This window comes from Pagrus major, chromosome 24 (genome assembly GCF_040436345.1).
Source record: "Pagrus major chromosome 24, Pma_NU_1.0".
Taxonomy (NCBI): Eukaryota; Metazoa; Chordata; class Actinopteri; order Spariformes; family Sparidae; genus Pagrus; species Pagrus major.
This window is the reverse complement of record NC_133238.1, coordinates 20,239,335-20,255,352: the sequence shown is the minus strand read 5'-3', so window position 1 is coordinate 20,255,352 and position 16,018 is coordinate 20,239,335. Positions and strand designations below refer to the sequence as shown.

Below are 16,018 nucleotides of genomic sequence, written 5' to 3'. Positions count from 1 at the left end.
GATTTGGACAGTTTGAGGACGTGAAAGGGGATTATTGAGCCCTTTTAGGGTGTCAGCGTGAGGGTCTTTCACTGCACTAAAATACATTTCTCTACCTGGCAACCCAGAGTTTTCCTCAGCTGACTTTCTTTGTTACGCTGTCCTGATTTGTCCTCAGTTTGCCGACAGATAATAGAAAACAAAGGCGGTGAACAGCAAGCATCACCTCTCCTGTCTTTTCCCATTTTCCCTGAACAGTGGTGCTAGGTTTGAATGAATGTATTCCCCTTCAAAATGTTTCTTTTACCACTTTTATCTGTTACAAATCAACACATTTGTGTTAAATTATCAGTTAAAGGGTGTGGCATGACATCCAAATATGTAAAAACCTACTATTCTCCATGAAAAACAACTAGAATCCAGCTTTCGTAAACACCATTGTTTCCTTCCAAAAAGGAGCAAACTCACCTGAAATCTCTTCTTGGACCAGATTTTCTTCATCTCTGCAAGTAGCGCTTCCTGTCAAGCGTGCGAGATTACCTGTGGCATGGGCTCACAAAAGCATCCCCACAACCCGAATAAGCCCAGGGTGTGGCATGAACGACCCAAAAAAAACAGAGGGTGGGAGAAGGAGAAGAAGAAGAAGAAGAAAAATCAAGATTCATAAGCGGGATTCAGCTGCCTTTTGTGCGTGGGTGTGTTTACTCTCCAGTCTGGCAGCAAGACGGGGAGAAAAGAGCGAGAGAGGATGCAAATAAGCCGGAGCCAGGTGTCTTTGTGTCTGAGTGTGTATCCGCTGATGTGAACCGCGTCCCTCTCTGACGTAGAGCGTCGCCTTCAGAGGGGCAATTCTCAGCTGGTTCGTCCGATCTCCCCCCCCACCCCTACCTCTGCTGCTTCAGTCGAGAGCAGAGCAAGAGGAGGTGGGGGTGGGAAGTCAGAGCAGAGGGGGTGTGTTGGTCTTGATTGCGGTGATGAGAGGAGACGGAGGAGGAGGATGGGGGGGGAATGAGGAAGAAAACAACCGGCTTTAAGAGAGCATCTTGACTTTTACTTATTTTTTTCCTGAGCGAGATTGGGGCAAAGGAAAAAAGTCAAAAAGGGGGGGAGAAGGAAACAGACAAAGAGGAGAGGAGGCGAGAGAAAGATTCACGAGGGAGGAGGCAAAGCAGAGGAGGAACAGAAAGAGAAAGGAAGAGGGATAGATGATAGGATAGAGGGGATGAAAGAGGGGGAAGGGTGGTCAGGAGTGAAATGTATCCTCTAAGCATGATAAATATGAGCAACCCTCCTGATTTCCTTCTTACAGCACTCTACCTCCATTCTCCTGGTTTCTTTGTTTTCCTCTCTCAGCAAGGTAGCAGCCCTCAGCAAAAACCCATAAGCCATCAATTATGTATCCATATTCCATGTCTGTTAGCTTTAACCAGTGATAGGGGTCAAGGTAGCAACAGCCTCGAGCAACCGATGGCTATTTGGCCTGGAAGAGCAAACACGCGTTTCCCCACCTGGATTACACCGCGATGCATGTTACTAACCCTAACCCTGTGTATGAATTACTGCAAGTCGCTTTGGATGTCATTATTTCGTTATTTGATTTATTTAAAAAGGGACAGTGTGCTGCTCAAACAGAACCGTATCAGATTAGAGCTTCAAGCTGATTCGCGTCTGTAGTCTCTTGGCAGGTCAGAGCAAAGAAAAAAAAGACGTACGATACTACAAAGGAAATCTGCAGGCTTAGTAAATGACCTAAGTGATTACTAAATACAGAAGTAGTCAAATAGATTTCTGCCAATTAAAGCTGTATTCATTGATTTTTGGCCACTGGGGGGCAGTAAACATATTGTCACCTGTTAGCAAGCAGTCGATTATTTGCACATCACAGCTTTCACAGAGCAACATTAACAAAATGTCGGAAGTTAATGTGTCTGCAAACCACTACGCTCACATTTGTATGTGTCAGACATGACATATTCCTTTCCATGTCACGATCACATGACATGTTTATGATCTGTCTTTTATCACGGAGGGTGGAGGGCATGGTGGTAGAGTTACAGGCAAGAAGGCTGCCAAGCCCCTGACCGCCATTCAAGACTGTGTTTCAACATTTGTAAGCCTGAAACTGCTGGATATTTATTTATTTTTAAAGGAGACTCGGGACTATTTCAAGCCGTCTTTGTGTCAGCAAAAAACAGATAAGTCACGCTCCCATGCTGTATTTTTGGTAACTAAAACAGGTATTTTAAGCCAGGACATGATCTTTCCCTTACCCCTAATCAAGTCTCTTTTTTGCCTAAACCTAATCACATCATCAGAACAGCGGACAAAATGAAATTAAAAACGTTAAGTTGTAAACTAAAGAAATGTTTCAGCATATCTGTGGTTTCTGTGAACATTTATTGTCGCGGTTGGGTAGCAGATGCTACAAATAGTCAGGTCAAATACGGTTTATTTTCTGGTTTCATTGGGTCTCCATCAACTCCGGAGGGAAAAATCTGCCTCTTTAGTTGCTAAATGCTACAAAATATTCACCTGCTCGTTGCTAACTTTGCCTGTTTGCCATTACATGCTAGGCAATTAGCATTTGCTCGATTTATTTTGGCTTTTCCTTTTTTGTCGAAACCCCAATTTGCTGCATCAAAACAATGAGCTGAAAGACGCTAAAAAGCACTGTATAGCTGATGGGAAAATGTAAGAATTATGGTATACATGCTAACCAGCTAGCCCAAGCACATATTGTCTTGCAATACAACTCTCAGCTCCCAGTCGGGACTGCTAACTGCACAGCTAACGGTGCTAACTAGCTACCGGCAGCTACAGTTAGCATCACTTGGTGGTTACTGTGGTGATATGCTGTTGTCAAGCCGTGCCAGTACGTCAGCATGCACAATGCCCTGATGCTCGCTAACCTAAATGGAATGCAGCCTTAAACAATATTATAAAATTCCGCCTGTGCTCGTTCTGCTTCAACGAGTCAAAATGTCTGCTTTGTCACTTAAAGTAACACCTTTCACATTACGTGTAGTCGTTTAATCAATAGCGGATCTAAAACATTGATGAGAGCTGTTTGAGGTTTATTACATTTGGAACAAATCTGGTACGTTTCAGCGAAGCAGAACTAAAAGATTTGCTCCTCTCGCTGAATTATTATTGATATGCTACTACTGTCTCTACTGAATAAATCAGACAAAGAGGATATGAAGGAACACTCTCCTCCTGGATGTCTGATTTGTTGAGCAAACGTGACGAGAATATGTAACCGCTTCCCACCACCCGTCCACCTCCCTCCTCCGCCGACCCCCTCAGTCTCTATCTCGGCCTCGAACACACACTCTGACACATGTTAATTGTTCTTCCAGACACACCTGTGCTCTCCACACCACCTCCATCTCCATCTAATGAATCTAAAAATAATTACAGATGGACCCAGAGCTCCAAGAATCCTCGTCCACATTTCAGCTTAGCTCTTCTAACAATGTGCTTTTTAGTGTTGTTAAGTGAGGCATGTTAATGTTTACGGCCTTGTAAACACCGGATCAATATGTGAGATTTACTCCTGCCACGAATCAGGAGTTATTCAGGTCATTACTTCTTTTCTCTCTAAATGATAATCACCCAGCTTCAAGTGGTATTTTTTTTTTTAAGGGCAATCAGAAGTAGATTTCAATTTAAATAGTCGTCCTAGATTCAGTGGATCGCAGTTCGCAATTGTTATTTTAACAAACCTCCCTCTCTTCACCCTCGCCCGCCTCGCACTCCTCCTCCATCCATCACCAGTGAGAGGCACTCGCTCCGGCAGAAAGTGCAGCGATCGATACCGATGCTTTATGCGTGATACGGGATACACCCCCAAGTAACAGTTCAAACGCCCCCGGATCAATAAGCCCATCATAATACAAGATTCCATGAGCATCATCTGGGCCAGATACTGCTTGGAAATATCTCTCATGAGTGTGTTTTTTTTTTGTTTGTTTGCTCTCTAAAAGCCAAAACGACTTGGCTTCAACCAACCTCTGGCTGTGATATCATAAAATATCAGCCATTAAGAGAAGATTATTAGATTTTATTGGTGCATGTCATTTATCTTGCTTTGAATCTGCTTTTGTTTGATGCTTCAGGAGACCAAAATGTCCTACGCCAGTATACACAGACTTTGCCTTCAGCAAATCCTCATTTTTGACATCAGACATGCCCGTACAAACAAAACAGAGACTCGTTTTTTTTTTATTCCGGGTCGGATTTAAATGCCTCTGTTGAAGCAGCCCGACCCACAGATGCAAATTCTGACTTCTGCAATCTCAAAATTGAAATCATGAGCATTAAAAAAGACTTTGGGGCAGATAAAATTCGGAGCATGCTATAGTTTAATTAGTCTAAAACAACAACAGAGTAAGCAGACTTCACGGAAACCCATTGATTTTGTGACAGAGGCTGCTTTCTGTGGAGCAGCCTTGATGGATGCCTTCCAGGCATACAGCTTTATCAGCAGCAAGTCTGGCATAATCTCTCTGCAACGGAAAACAGATTCTGCTGCTGTTACATCACACTGTGATCACACCGTTTCTCTTTCTCGGTGCAGACCAAGTCCTGTCAAACCTTCCACATCATGTGAGTCTAACGTCACATTTGCCACCAGTCTTCTCCCAAGAAAAACCTGCACATAAATAGGCCTGCGTGATGTGAGAATGAGAAACGGCAATGTGAGCTATCATCGTTCAATATTGCGATAAATAAACAAATATTTCACTTTGAAACATCATAGTTTTGCCTCCTTCCTCAGCCAACGATTGTGCCCGCTAACCTCGCAGTCACGACCAAATTGAAACCAATTAGTCTCAGGTCAGCTGCACTCAAGGTTGTATAGACAAGTTCCATGAGTTTTGCACAAACTTGTGGGGTCCATGCCAGCTCGAGTGCACGCTATCCTTAAAGCAAAAGAGGGGGGATAACAAATACTAAGACACAGTATTCTGACTCCACAAGTTCCATGAGGCATCAGGTTTTGCGCAAACTTGTGTGGTCCATGCCAGCTCGTGTGCATGCTGCAAGATAATCTGAAATTCTCTCCCTCCTTAGCCATCGGTTGAGCTAGCTAACCTCGCAGTCAGCTGCACTGAAGTTGGTATTGACTCTGCAAGTTCCATGAGTCATCAGGTTTTGCACAAACTTGTGGGGTCCATGCCAGCTCAAGTGCATGTTGTTATTTTTCAAAGATGTTTTTCAAAGTTTCCACTTTTCACTCAAATTGTAAAGCTAATATTATCATTTGTAATGGAAAAAGTTTTACATTTGAAACAAAAGCAAAATCGTAGTATTTGGACTTGTGGTCTGAGACTTTTTGACCCTACTGTATATGGGAGATTTGTCTCTTGGCAGCCATCCATCTGAACGAATGAGAAAAACTATAATAAAGCTAATGCTTCTGTATTTTGTCACCCAAAACCCTTTAAAAGCAAACCTTAGCGGCGATATGTCGATCAGTTCATACGGTGAGCTGGTTTGGAAATCCCAAATGACAGTGGCCAATGTTGACAGTCACACTGCAACCTGATCCTACCACCTAATCCTGACCAAATCCCCGAGGGTTCCTGTGAATGACTGTGTACCAGCGGGATGGAACACAAACACACCCTCTGCCAGACCAAACACCGTTGAAACAGCGTTGGCTTCACCCTCACATATTGCCTCAGCTGCCTCGTGAGAATAGAGAACCTAATTAATTGAACTGTATCCTTAATCCACTTGAACGTAACATTTAGAGAATGTGAAATCATCAAGCGGCTATAGATTATCTCTGCATCAGTATGCCAATGTAGGCCGACAGTCCAGACGGGAGGACGAGGTCAATAAGAAGTGGCGAGAGCAGGAACGCCGTGCTATGTTTGGTCTAAAGCAGACACTGACTGAGCAGAGAAATGGGTTTAAGGTTCAACTGCAGCACATTTGTCCATTTAAATTAATGAGATTTATAATAACTTTAAAATATCTTTTTATCATCAAAGTTTAAATGTAAGTTCTTTCATTTTCAATGTTTCCTTAAAAGTCCCAATTTATACCATCTAAATTTCAGGTATTTTGCATGAAAAGTTTCAGTTTTACTTAATAAAACATGTTGTTAAGCCTGTTTTAATTCTGTTAACACAGTACAGATGGAAACCAAACTTAAAAGTTTCATAAATCTCTGGCACGCTCTGGCTGTTAGTCCATGTATTTTAACACCTGTCAGCAGTTTTAGGGGCGTCTGATTTCAAATCTTTCTCTCGTTCTCTGGACTTGGGATGTGGGACAACCCCTTTGCTTACATTTGGGTCACCAAGTGATGGAGTTAAAGGGGATCTCTGTAGTTTGGTAAATCACACAGGACAGTTTTGGATAAGATTAGCTATATTCTGGTTGTGGCAGACTGGAATACAAAATGTTTCCCACCTGGAAGTGGTGGATGTCATAGTGCCTGACAAGGATGTTGTTGTTTCTTTTTGCTCTTGGTTTTTGTGTACTAAAAAAGATTTTCCTGGAGAGGTCAATGGAGAGGTTATTGGGGAAACAATTATGGGTGATACTTGGTGGAACTAGCACTTTAAAAAGGCTTTAGAAGTGTTAGCTAATGCGGCTTCTCCATACACGTGCTGGCTCGGCTTGACTTGGTTTGACGTGGCACGTAGTGGTCAAAGGAGCGGTTCTGCTAAAAAGCTCTGCTAAATCGGTTATAAATACATGTCATTTCTTATAAAAATTTTACCATAAAAGTCTCCAGTTATTTAGTTATTTAAAATCTTTTCTGTGAAGCAGCAAATTCAGGAAATGTTGGGTTATCGCCAACAGTAACTAGGCAGCAACAACTCCCGAAACAGCTGGAAGTTACAGCTACAAAAGTACTGAGAGCTGATCACGCAGATCATTTTAAAACAGTCTCTCTCTGGTCTCCTGCACAGACATGAGTTGACTATCGCAACCCAGGGCTGTTTGAGGTCGAGGAGAAGAGGGTTGTCATGGGTTGGCCGCAGTCGGGGGAAGACGTCAACGCAGCCGACTTGGAGGTTCAACTTGACACAGTAAAAAAGGGGATGTAAAAGCAAATCAGGGCGGCGTGGTTTGACTCGACGTGGAAGTGCCAGCGGAAAAGCCACATAAGGCGGCTAAGCAATAATAATAGCGTTAGTAGTATTCACTCAATAAAGTAGCTAACCTAGACCTTCATGAATGAATGAAACGCTGTAGCAATCGCTCTAAGAAAGAGGATTAGCATCCTGTTACGAGGGAAAATGCTGGTTCTGGGAACACGCCGGAAGTCGCAAACAATCATTTTCATGGGGGCTCAGAATAAGGTGGATATGCTAGTTCCAGGCTAGCTCTTGAGTAAAGAGGATATCCCAATGATGCCATAACCATTATTAAGAAGCTTAAATTTGATCCAGATGAGAGAAAACAACAGATACCTTGAGAGTTTATGGACAACCATATCAATATTTGCACAATACAAACAAGATTTCTGTGCCCTAAGGTAAAGTAAAAAAGCATTATCCATGGATGTAGCTGGGGCTTTGTCGAACGGGGCAAAGCACAGTGGAGACAAAGTGAATCCAATTAAGCAACAATAAAAGTGGCCTCGAGTGTATTACCTTGTTTTCATTTCCATTACAGCTGTTCCACTTAATTGAGTATGCATTTTATAATTCCCTGCCGCAGTGTGATCCTTCTCTTACTTCAGCCTGTTCAAGGATTCCCAACAACCCATTTTATGCCAGTGTAGTGTGTGTTTTGTATTGATACCAGCTCCCACTCACCTCTTTGCTTCTTGCTTCTCGGCCCACTCACGCCTTCCCGAACACCTCTCAAAGCTTTCCGTGCATCGAGGAGCTCCTTCCGCAACATGGCTCTCGTCTTCCTTTCTTTTTTTTCCTTTTTTTTACAACCAAATAGATGGCTACATCTGCCAAAAAAAGCTTCTCCTCCTCGTACAAGTCTTCTCCATCGGGACACACCGCTAAAAACAAGGGAGCTTCCTCAAAATGACACCGACAGACAGGCCTACTCGAGCAAATATGTGTTGTCTCAAGATGGACCTCAAGACTTCTTCTTCCTCAGCCCATGTCTCACTTTCTTGCCCTCTCCCTGTCTTCCCCCAGTCCTCCCTAACCTCGACTGCCAACTTCAGCGGTCTATTTCCAGTCTTGCATAGTACAACCCCTTCAGTCGCACTGTACTCTCCCTCTGCACCCCCTTTCAGAGAGCCCAGCTATAGCAGGAGATTAAACCGAACCGGACGACCTTTGCTGTCCTCTGTGGGTCACTCTGCTCTGCTCGGACCACGGGGAGTTTTGAAACTCTAGAACAAGGCAGACATGTTGCAATACACCATTAATGATATGCTGCAAGTGCACATACATTATGGGCGGATGAGACAGTTGCAGGGACAGCAGTCGGAGTGATGCAGATCTATTTCAGACAGTGCTCATAAACCTTGGAGCCGGAGGGGGAAAACAACAGTGCAGCCTTGAATGAGTTAAAGATAAAGTTAGGACTGTGTGACGAAATGAATACATGAAAACAAGTGTTCATGTGTGGGATTCATTTTAATCCAAATATGAATGTGATTATAGATCATAATGTTGACCACAGTCAAACAGGCAAGTATTTTTAGAGCTGATTCTTCTGTACCTTCTCTGTCCACCTGTCACTCTTCTTGATAGATGTTGTTCGGGTGATGTAACAGACCGTCTAGCAGCTGTAAAACTACATCTCTAAGAAATGATTGCACCTTAAAAGAATACAGTCATTTTCAAGCAAAGTGTATCTACCAGGGTTTATGAAGTGTTCCTGAGCCCATGTGATAATATCCAAAGTGTCGCTATTTGACGAAGGAGACTCGTCTTTCTCCAGAATTGCCTCCGCTACCTTTAATTCGATCATGTGTTTCACAAAGTGGTGAACCTCGGCCCATCCTTGCTTGTGAACGACTGTGCCAATGGAGGATTCCCCTTTCCTACCCAATCATGATACTATCACCTGTTTCCAATTAACCTGCTCCAACTCGAAACGTGTTGCCGGCATCAAATTCAGACCTAGAATGACAGTTAGTGAAGCGTAAACCTCTGCCAAGGCCCAAGAGTCCACTTTAATCCTATCAAGCCTGATCCAGTATCAAATTAAACATGTTTCATTCCGATATATTGGGATTTTTTATTTGGAGCCGCATGAAATATGCCTGATTATTTTCATCAAAATCTGTGCTTAATCCTTTAAAAAAATTAAGAAAAATGTCAAAAAAAAACCTCCCTATAGAATATATAGGAACTAGACTGGCAGCCATGGTGCTGAAGGGTCTGGTTGATCACAGTTTGGAAACCACAGGATGTACTAATGCATCACTGATCCGCTGTGGGGTCGCACGGATTATAATGTATGCATGTGCTTGAGTGTAAAGTGATGTAAGACGTGGATGTTGGGTTGTATGTTTCTGATGTGTGACATGGCCTCCCCCTTTGACAGGTTTCTAGATGATGACGTTGCTACAAATAAACCCCCCAGCCGGCCTAATGTGCCTTCCCTCTGTGACAGAGATCTTCAGGACTGTGTGTGTAGTGCTTTAGAGCGTAACATCTGCGACACAATCAGAAAATAACGGTCCATTTTTCTGATTCACTGCTTCGCTCGCGCTACCTCTGTGCTCTCTCTTCATTAACTCTGTAGCTCACTTGACCACAGCTGCTCTGTCTCTTTCTGTCTACCTCGTGGAGGTGGGGAGTAGGTGCCAACTTCTAAATGTATTTTTGCAAAACAGCAAAAGCATCATCTTCAATTTCAAAAGCCCAAATCTTCCAAGCTGAACCTTCACTCTTCATGCCTTCACTGTCAGCAAACTTCTGTGTGTGGGCGTAAAACCTTGGCAGAACGTGAGACAAAATTCCTGGAACTGTCCCTTTATCTGGATCCAAACTAATTTGGATAATTGGGTCTATCCTGGGACGAAACCTATCCTCCTTTTTAAGTTTTGTGGAAATGAGTTCAGTAGTTTTTGTGCAATCATGCTGACAAACCAGCCAACCAACCAGCCAACCAACCAACCAGCCAACCAACCAACCAACCAGCCAACAGACACAGTAACATAACCTCCAAAGCATATGTTGACAAAAATCGATGACGTTGATGAGGCAAAACATTAAATATATTGTCTTTGTTATATTTCAAAAATGACAAACAAATGATCACTTTCTGGTTAATTTATGCTTTACAAAGTTAGGGGTTGTACCTTCTTAACATTGCCTCTCCTTTCCTTCATCCATTTACCACCCGTTCATCCTCTCATCCACTCTCTTTTCAATTCTCCTGTCTCCTTCTCCAGGTACCGTCTTGAGTTTATAATGGGATTGAGTGACGCAACAACAATGACTGTTGCGCTTCACTGAGTCGCTTTCTTCCTTGCTTCCATCACAAATGTCTAGACCAGGTCAACCCAACAACTTCCTCCTCCTACTTTCACCCTCTTCCTCACATCCACCCATCCTCAAAACTCATACCTGCTTCATATAATTGAACTTTTAATCACATCCTGTCGTGACGCGATGTTGGTTACACAAAATAAAGCAAATATGAGCATAGACCTTTAAAATAGTCTCAGACTGAAGCGGTGTCTCACCCATACCCATTCAAAAAGAGGCAGAATTGTATATTTTTCTGCTCCTCCACCCTGTTATTCATCACAGCGATCCCACACCTTTCGAGCCCTTATGGGATTGGACACCGCCGCCTTCAAGACGCAAAACAAAGACCTTTTCAAATGTTATGAGCAACTGCAAGTCATGTCTGGGACGTTCGTGCTCCTGCGTCACAATACAACAATGATCTTTTATCAGAAATGTGGCTTAAAATACCAACGGTGAAAGATGTGCTGCTTTTCAAAGCATCCATCAAGCTGCTTATCCAACCTTTAGATGCCTGACAGTATGTTAATAAAAGCTATACGCCAGAGGGTGACGTCAATAAAGTAGTCTAGACTTGTGACACAGCACTACTCTGGTTTCTGGTTGGTCTGATCTCTCAGGGTGATATCTTAAAGTGACAGACCTGAGTGTCTGTCTGACTCACTGAGTGATGCTCAAAAGCAGCCAGAACAGCCATTAAAACTTACCGCACACACGTGCGCAAACACACTAACACACACCCACGCAAACACACGTTCACTCCCCTCCTCCGCCTCTCTTTCATCACGCTGACCGTGATTGAGTGTGACAGCGCCGCGTCTTGACCGTGGTGATGCTATAATTATCTGTGATGTCTACTGGTGCAATCGGAGAAGGGGGCCGGCGGCATCCACACATCACTCGAGCACGAGCCCTCCGGTCGGCACGGCACATACCGGGCCATAAATAACCACAAGGGGAGAGAGAGGAAGGGAGACGTGAGAGGGAGGCAGAGGCCATAGAGATAGTGAGACAGCGAGGACCCAGAAAATGGACAGAAATTAAGACATATGGGTGAAAAAATATGCTGTTTTGCTGGTTAACATTTATCGAGCAAAAGTAAGGCAAGAAACAAAGAGGCACTGTTGTTGAATTTATGTCTTTTAGGAAGTTCACGTAGAGTCTTGGTTAAAGTCATTTTCAGGTTTAAAAGCTGTGTTAATAGTGCCTTAATATATCTCTTACATATACAGTTCTGCAGTGCATTCACTGCAGGTTCACTGCTCTGCAAAGCCAGCCGGCTGCTGTCTTATTTATTTTTCATTGTTCCAGGGTTTTACAAGGGCAACGCTTGGATGTTTGGAGGGTCAGGTCTCAAGTGAGTCAGGTCTCACAACAGTCAAGACCAAGTGAAGTGTCAACTCTTCATTTTTGTGAGTCCAAGTGTCAAATATCCAGCTCAGATGGGGACCCAAAAAAGACAAAAATGGACAAAAAAGCATCTGTGCTGCGAGATAAATTTAAATCATGACTTCAATAATCTGAAATTAGCAGAGAGAGACAAAAGAAGAGACAGTGGGAGACGGATGAGGAGAGAGAAACAGAGAGCAGGAATAGGTAATGAGGACGGGGTCAAAAAGTAGAAACTGACGCACGATTGAAGAGAGAGGATCAAAACCAGGAGGGTGACACAGAGAGGTGATGAGTGATACGCCAGCTGGACCGTGAGTGCCAGCTCAGAGTGTGAGAGCTGGTGACATGTGAGCTCGACTGCCAACTTTCTCCGCGGGGCGAAGAACCAAGACCGCGATCGAATCTACCGAGCAGTGATCTCACTGAAAACCTTACTCTGTATTCCACATGTGGGACTCAATGTCACTCAAATGGGTGACGCAAACAAGCCGGGAGTATTTATACCACCAAATGTGATGTTGTTATCCTTGTAAAATGCAGCTGAGTGCTGTGGTTTTGTCCCACTGAGCTCTTGAAATCACTTGTGCGATAATTTAACAAAGCAGAAAATCACCACTCAACAGAATCTGAGTGACTGCGCTTCAAAAGACTGTAACACAGTGCAACTGCAATGCAATTAGACCTGACTGTGCACAAATTTATCTTTTTAACTAAAGTGAAAGAATACTTCATTTATGATTAGAAACAATGGTATAAGATTAATCCAACTGCTTTTAAGTGAGCCACATATGTTTGAGAAACTGTCACTATGGACGTCACTTAGGAAAGAAAAGAGACAGATGTACTGGATAAAAACTATCTGTGTTTACATGGAGCCTAATATTCCACTAATAATTGGAAAAATACCTTGTGTAGCCACGTTAATCAGTCTGGAAAGCAGCCTATAAAAGTTTAAATTCAGTTCAAATCATTGTTGCTTTGTTAAAAGGTGCAATATGTAAGAACTGGCTAATTTGTCGAATTTATACTCCACACAAGTAGGGGGCAGCATTTTACCATAACTGCTCACCAAGTGCTGCTCACTGTAGCTGCTTTTAGCTAGTAAGCTCAGTTAACCGTGCAGCAGTCTTATTAGCTGAGCAGGGTTGGTGTTGTTTACCATCTAACTGTCACCTCTTGAGGTACAAAGTGGCCTGGGGCTAGCTGCTTAGCATGCTAATGTCAACACTGATATAACGTCAACACTGTTTTTACTTCAAATTCTGTTGATAATGTTCATTTTTTATGTAATTAACTAAAATTCTTACATATTACACATTTTATAAGAAGTATTACAAGAATTTACAAGAACTTTGTAGTTAATCTATTGTTATCATGTTTTTCGTTTAGACGCTTCACAGCTGGCAAAACCATTTTGAGCATGTCAAAAATATTCTGATTAATTGCTCTGGGACATTAAAAGACACATTATCGGATTACTTTATTTAGTCAACATGTGAACAGTAAATGTCCTTTTTGCGAGAAAAGCTGATCATGTTCATTCCCAACTCGTCAATAACTGACACTTTGGGATTGCGGCCGATCCGACCTATGATTCCCAAAGCATTAGTATTTGAGAAGTTAGGAAACCCAAAGTGTTGGTTTTGACTACCTAAACAATCAACTTCTCTTACAAATACCAAATAATTTAAGGACTTTTCTTTAATGGCTTTAAAAGGCTGAGTTTTGTTATTGGTTTCTCTCACCCAAATTGCATGTTTTCTTTAGATTTCATGGATCTAGTCTACTAAATCATTACTAATTGTATTAATTAGTTCACGTTTTTTTTTTTGGGAGTATGGCTCCCCTGTTAACCTATATGTGAGATATATGGGGCTCTGTGATATGCTTATCCTCGAGTTAGTTGCCAGGGCGTGGAGCAGAGTTTAGCTTAAAAAAGCCACAGAAGCGACACTGACAAATGCTATCCTTATCTCTGCAAGGGGAGAGGTGCTAAGACAAACTGGGAATTAAGAGACAATCTATTCAAATATATCATGCTGAAGTGTCCTTGAGCAAGACCCTATCCAGCATATCCAGACACTGGCTAGCTTACTTCTATTATTGAACTATTGAAAAGGCAAGTGAAAGGGCAAAGAATATGCAAGACTTTGAGAGGAGTGAGTGAGACTGGGTGTGGAGGCCTTTCGAAAAGGTAATTTATGTCTTACATGCTTGGCTTTCTGAATTTATGCTGACAGAACAACCACCCCAAGCGAAACTAAGTTATGGAGCCGCAACGGCAGAAATAGACAGAGCTAATCTTTGCAGCTTAATCATGATCTAATTGTCCTGTTCAATCAGTTGGCAACCATCCGCTTACAAATGTTACTTCTGCACAATCAGTAGAAAAAATAACTTACCAAAACACATACCATGAATTCCTTATTAGCTCTCTCGATTGGATTGTTTTTCAGTGTAAGCTAGCTTCACTTCTGCTGTTCCTCCAACATGGTAATAGAAACTATGCTCCACAATACTATGATCACTCAATCAATAGTATAAAATGTTTCTCTTATTATTGTGCTTTTTGAGCTGTCGCAAGAAAATCAACATCACAACAACAGCCGAGGCAAGTACCAGAGCCTCAGCTCTCACAGCTGACATCTATTTGCAGTTATCTGACCTTTTTGTATCATGTTGACAACCTTATTATAATATCATTGTGCCGTTTGTGCTATGTTACAATATACAGCAGCTGCAAGCTTTCAGACCGGTGATACAACTCATGAGTGATCACCAAAACAACTCCTAAATCACGTACACAGCTGTAGACAGGTCAATGATTTTTTTATAGTCTTGAAGGAGACTTTTCCCAGGCTAATGGGATTTCTCATGTTTCCTGACTTAAATTAGCTCCAACATATCCTCAGAGTAAGAATGATTCTACCAGGTGCCCAAATCCCAACTTCCTCAGCTCAGTACACACAACAAACAACATCCAAAAGGTGCAGCTGTGCAGCTAATAGAAAGCAACGGAGGGGGCACCGACAAATCTGAGACTATTTACATCCACGGGCTAATTTTAAGTATCTCCCAGTGCTGCTTTGCAGACACGGAAGACAGGGTTTCTGTCTGATGATCAAAACAGTATCTTGGATCTACAGTTGTTTTGTCTGGGGGAGCTTTAACTGACTGGGGTAATGTTTCAAGGCGTCTAATATTAATTAGAAAAGACAAAGCGTTGAGAATGGCAATTAGTTTTTGAATCTTTTAACTATAAATATACTGGTGTCCCAGTGTTTGTCATAACTCAATCAGTATTCTGTAGACTATAAAGGAAATACAACATCAGTGTACGTTAATGATTGGTCCATTTTAGGTCGTAGAATTTCAAAACTATTACCAAACATCAAAAGTGCAATATGTAAGATGGTGGATTGTTGAGTCTCAATCATAGGGCGTCAAATACTGATACTTTGGGTTTGTGCTTGACCCGACCTACCAACTAGGGTCCTGTACCGAATTTGGTTCTTTTAAGCGTACCGACTGAATTACGTCGGTTTTACCAAGTAACATTTCACAATAAATCAAACCAAAGTTCAGTTCCTCTTATCTTTAGAGTATAGAAAGGAAAAGAACGGACGAGACGTCACTCTTGCAACAAGTCCCAGGGAACTTTTTCCATGTCTGAAATGTCAACACTACCCAACCCTACTACCAACCCAAAACGACTTTATTTGACAACTCGGAAATGAGATCAACAATCAACTATCTTTCCCCAGAAATGCTTGTTGCAACGTTAACCTGTTAAAATGTGACTGAAGCTCATGACTTCATGACACTTCATGACAACCTGTAAAAGAAAGTTAAAGTTTGGTGTGATTACCTTCGCCAAGGTCCATAATCGCCAAGACAGCGCTGCAGCTTGCCTCTCCCAGCTCATTGGTCGCCACGCAGGCATACAGGCCAGCATCGCTGGTGCGGCAGTCCCGTATCCACAGCCCTCCTGAGTCTTGGGCTTCTGATGGTGGAAGGAGCTCATCGTTGTGGTACCAGGTCAGCGAAGGTTTTGGAAAGCCCGTCACGGACACCCTCAGTCGGATATCGCAACCTGTTCCTACTGCTGCTTTACGGAGTTTACGGATGAAAACTGGCGGCGTGGGTTCCTCAGATGTAACATGGTCCTTGGTGACTTTGGGCCTCTTGGAAGGGATGCTGGGACTGGATCCAGGGACTTCAGCCAT

The 16,018-nt window shown here is 42.6% G+C and overlaps 1 protein-coding gene across 1 annotated transcript in view; it reads right to left on the bottom strand.

The window, feature by feature from the left end:
- Window positions 1-16,018, bottom strand: part of spega (striated muscle enriched protein kinase a) — a 54,553-nt gene extending 38,535 nt beyond the window's left edge. Inside the window, exon 1 of the mRNA XM_073462121.1 lies at window positions 15,661-16,018. Coding sequence (XP_073318222.1) covers window positions 15,661-16,018 — 358 coding nt within the window. The remainder of the gene's footprint in view (window positions 1-15,660) is intronic.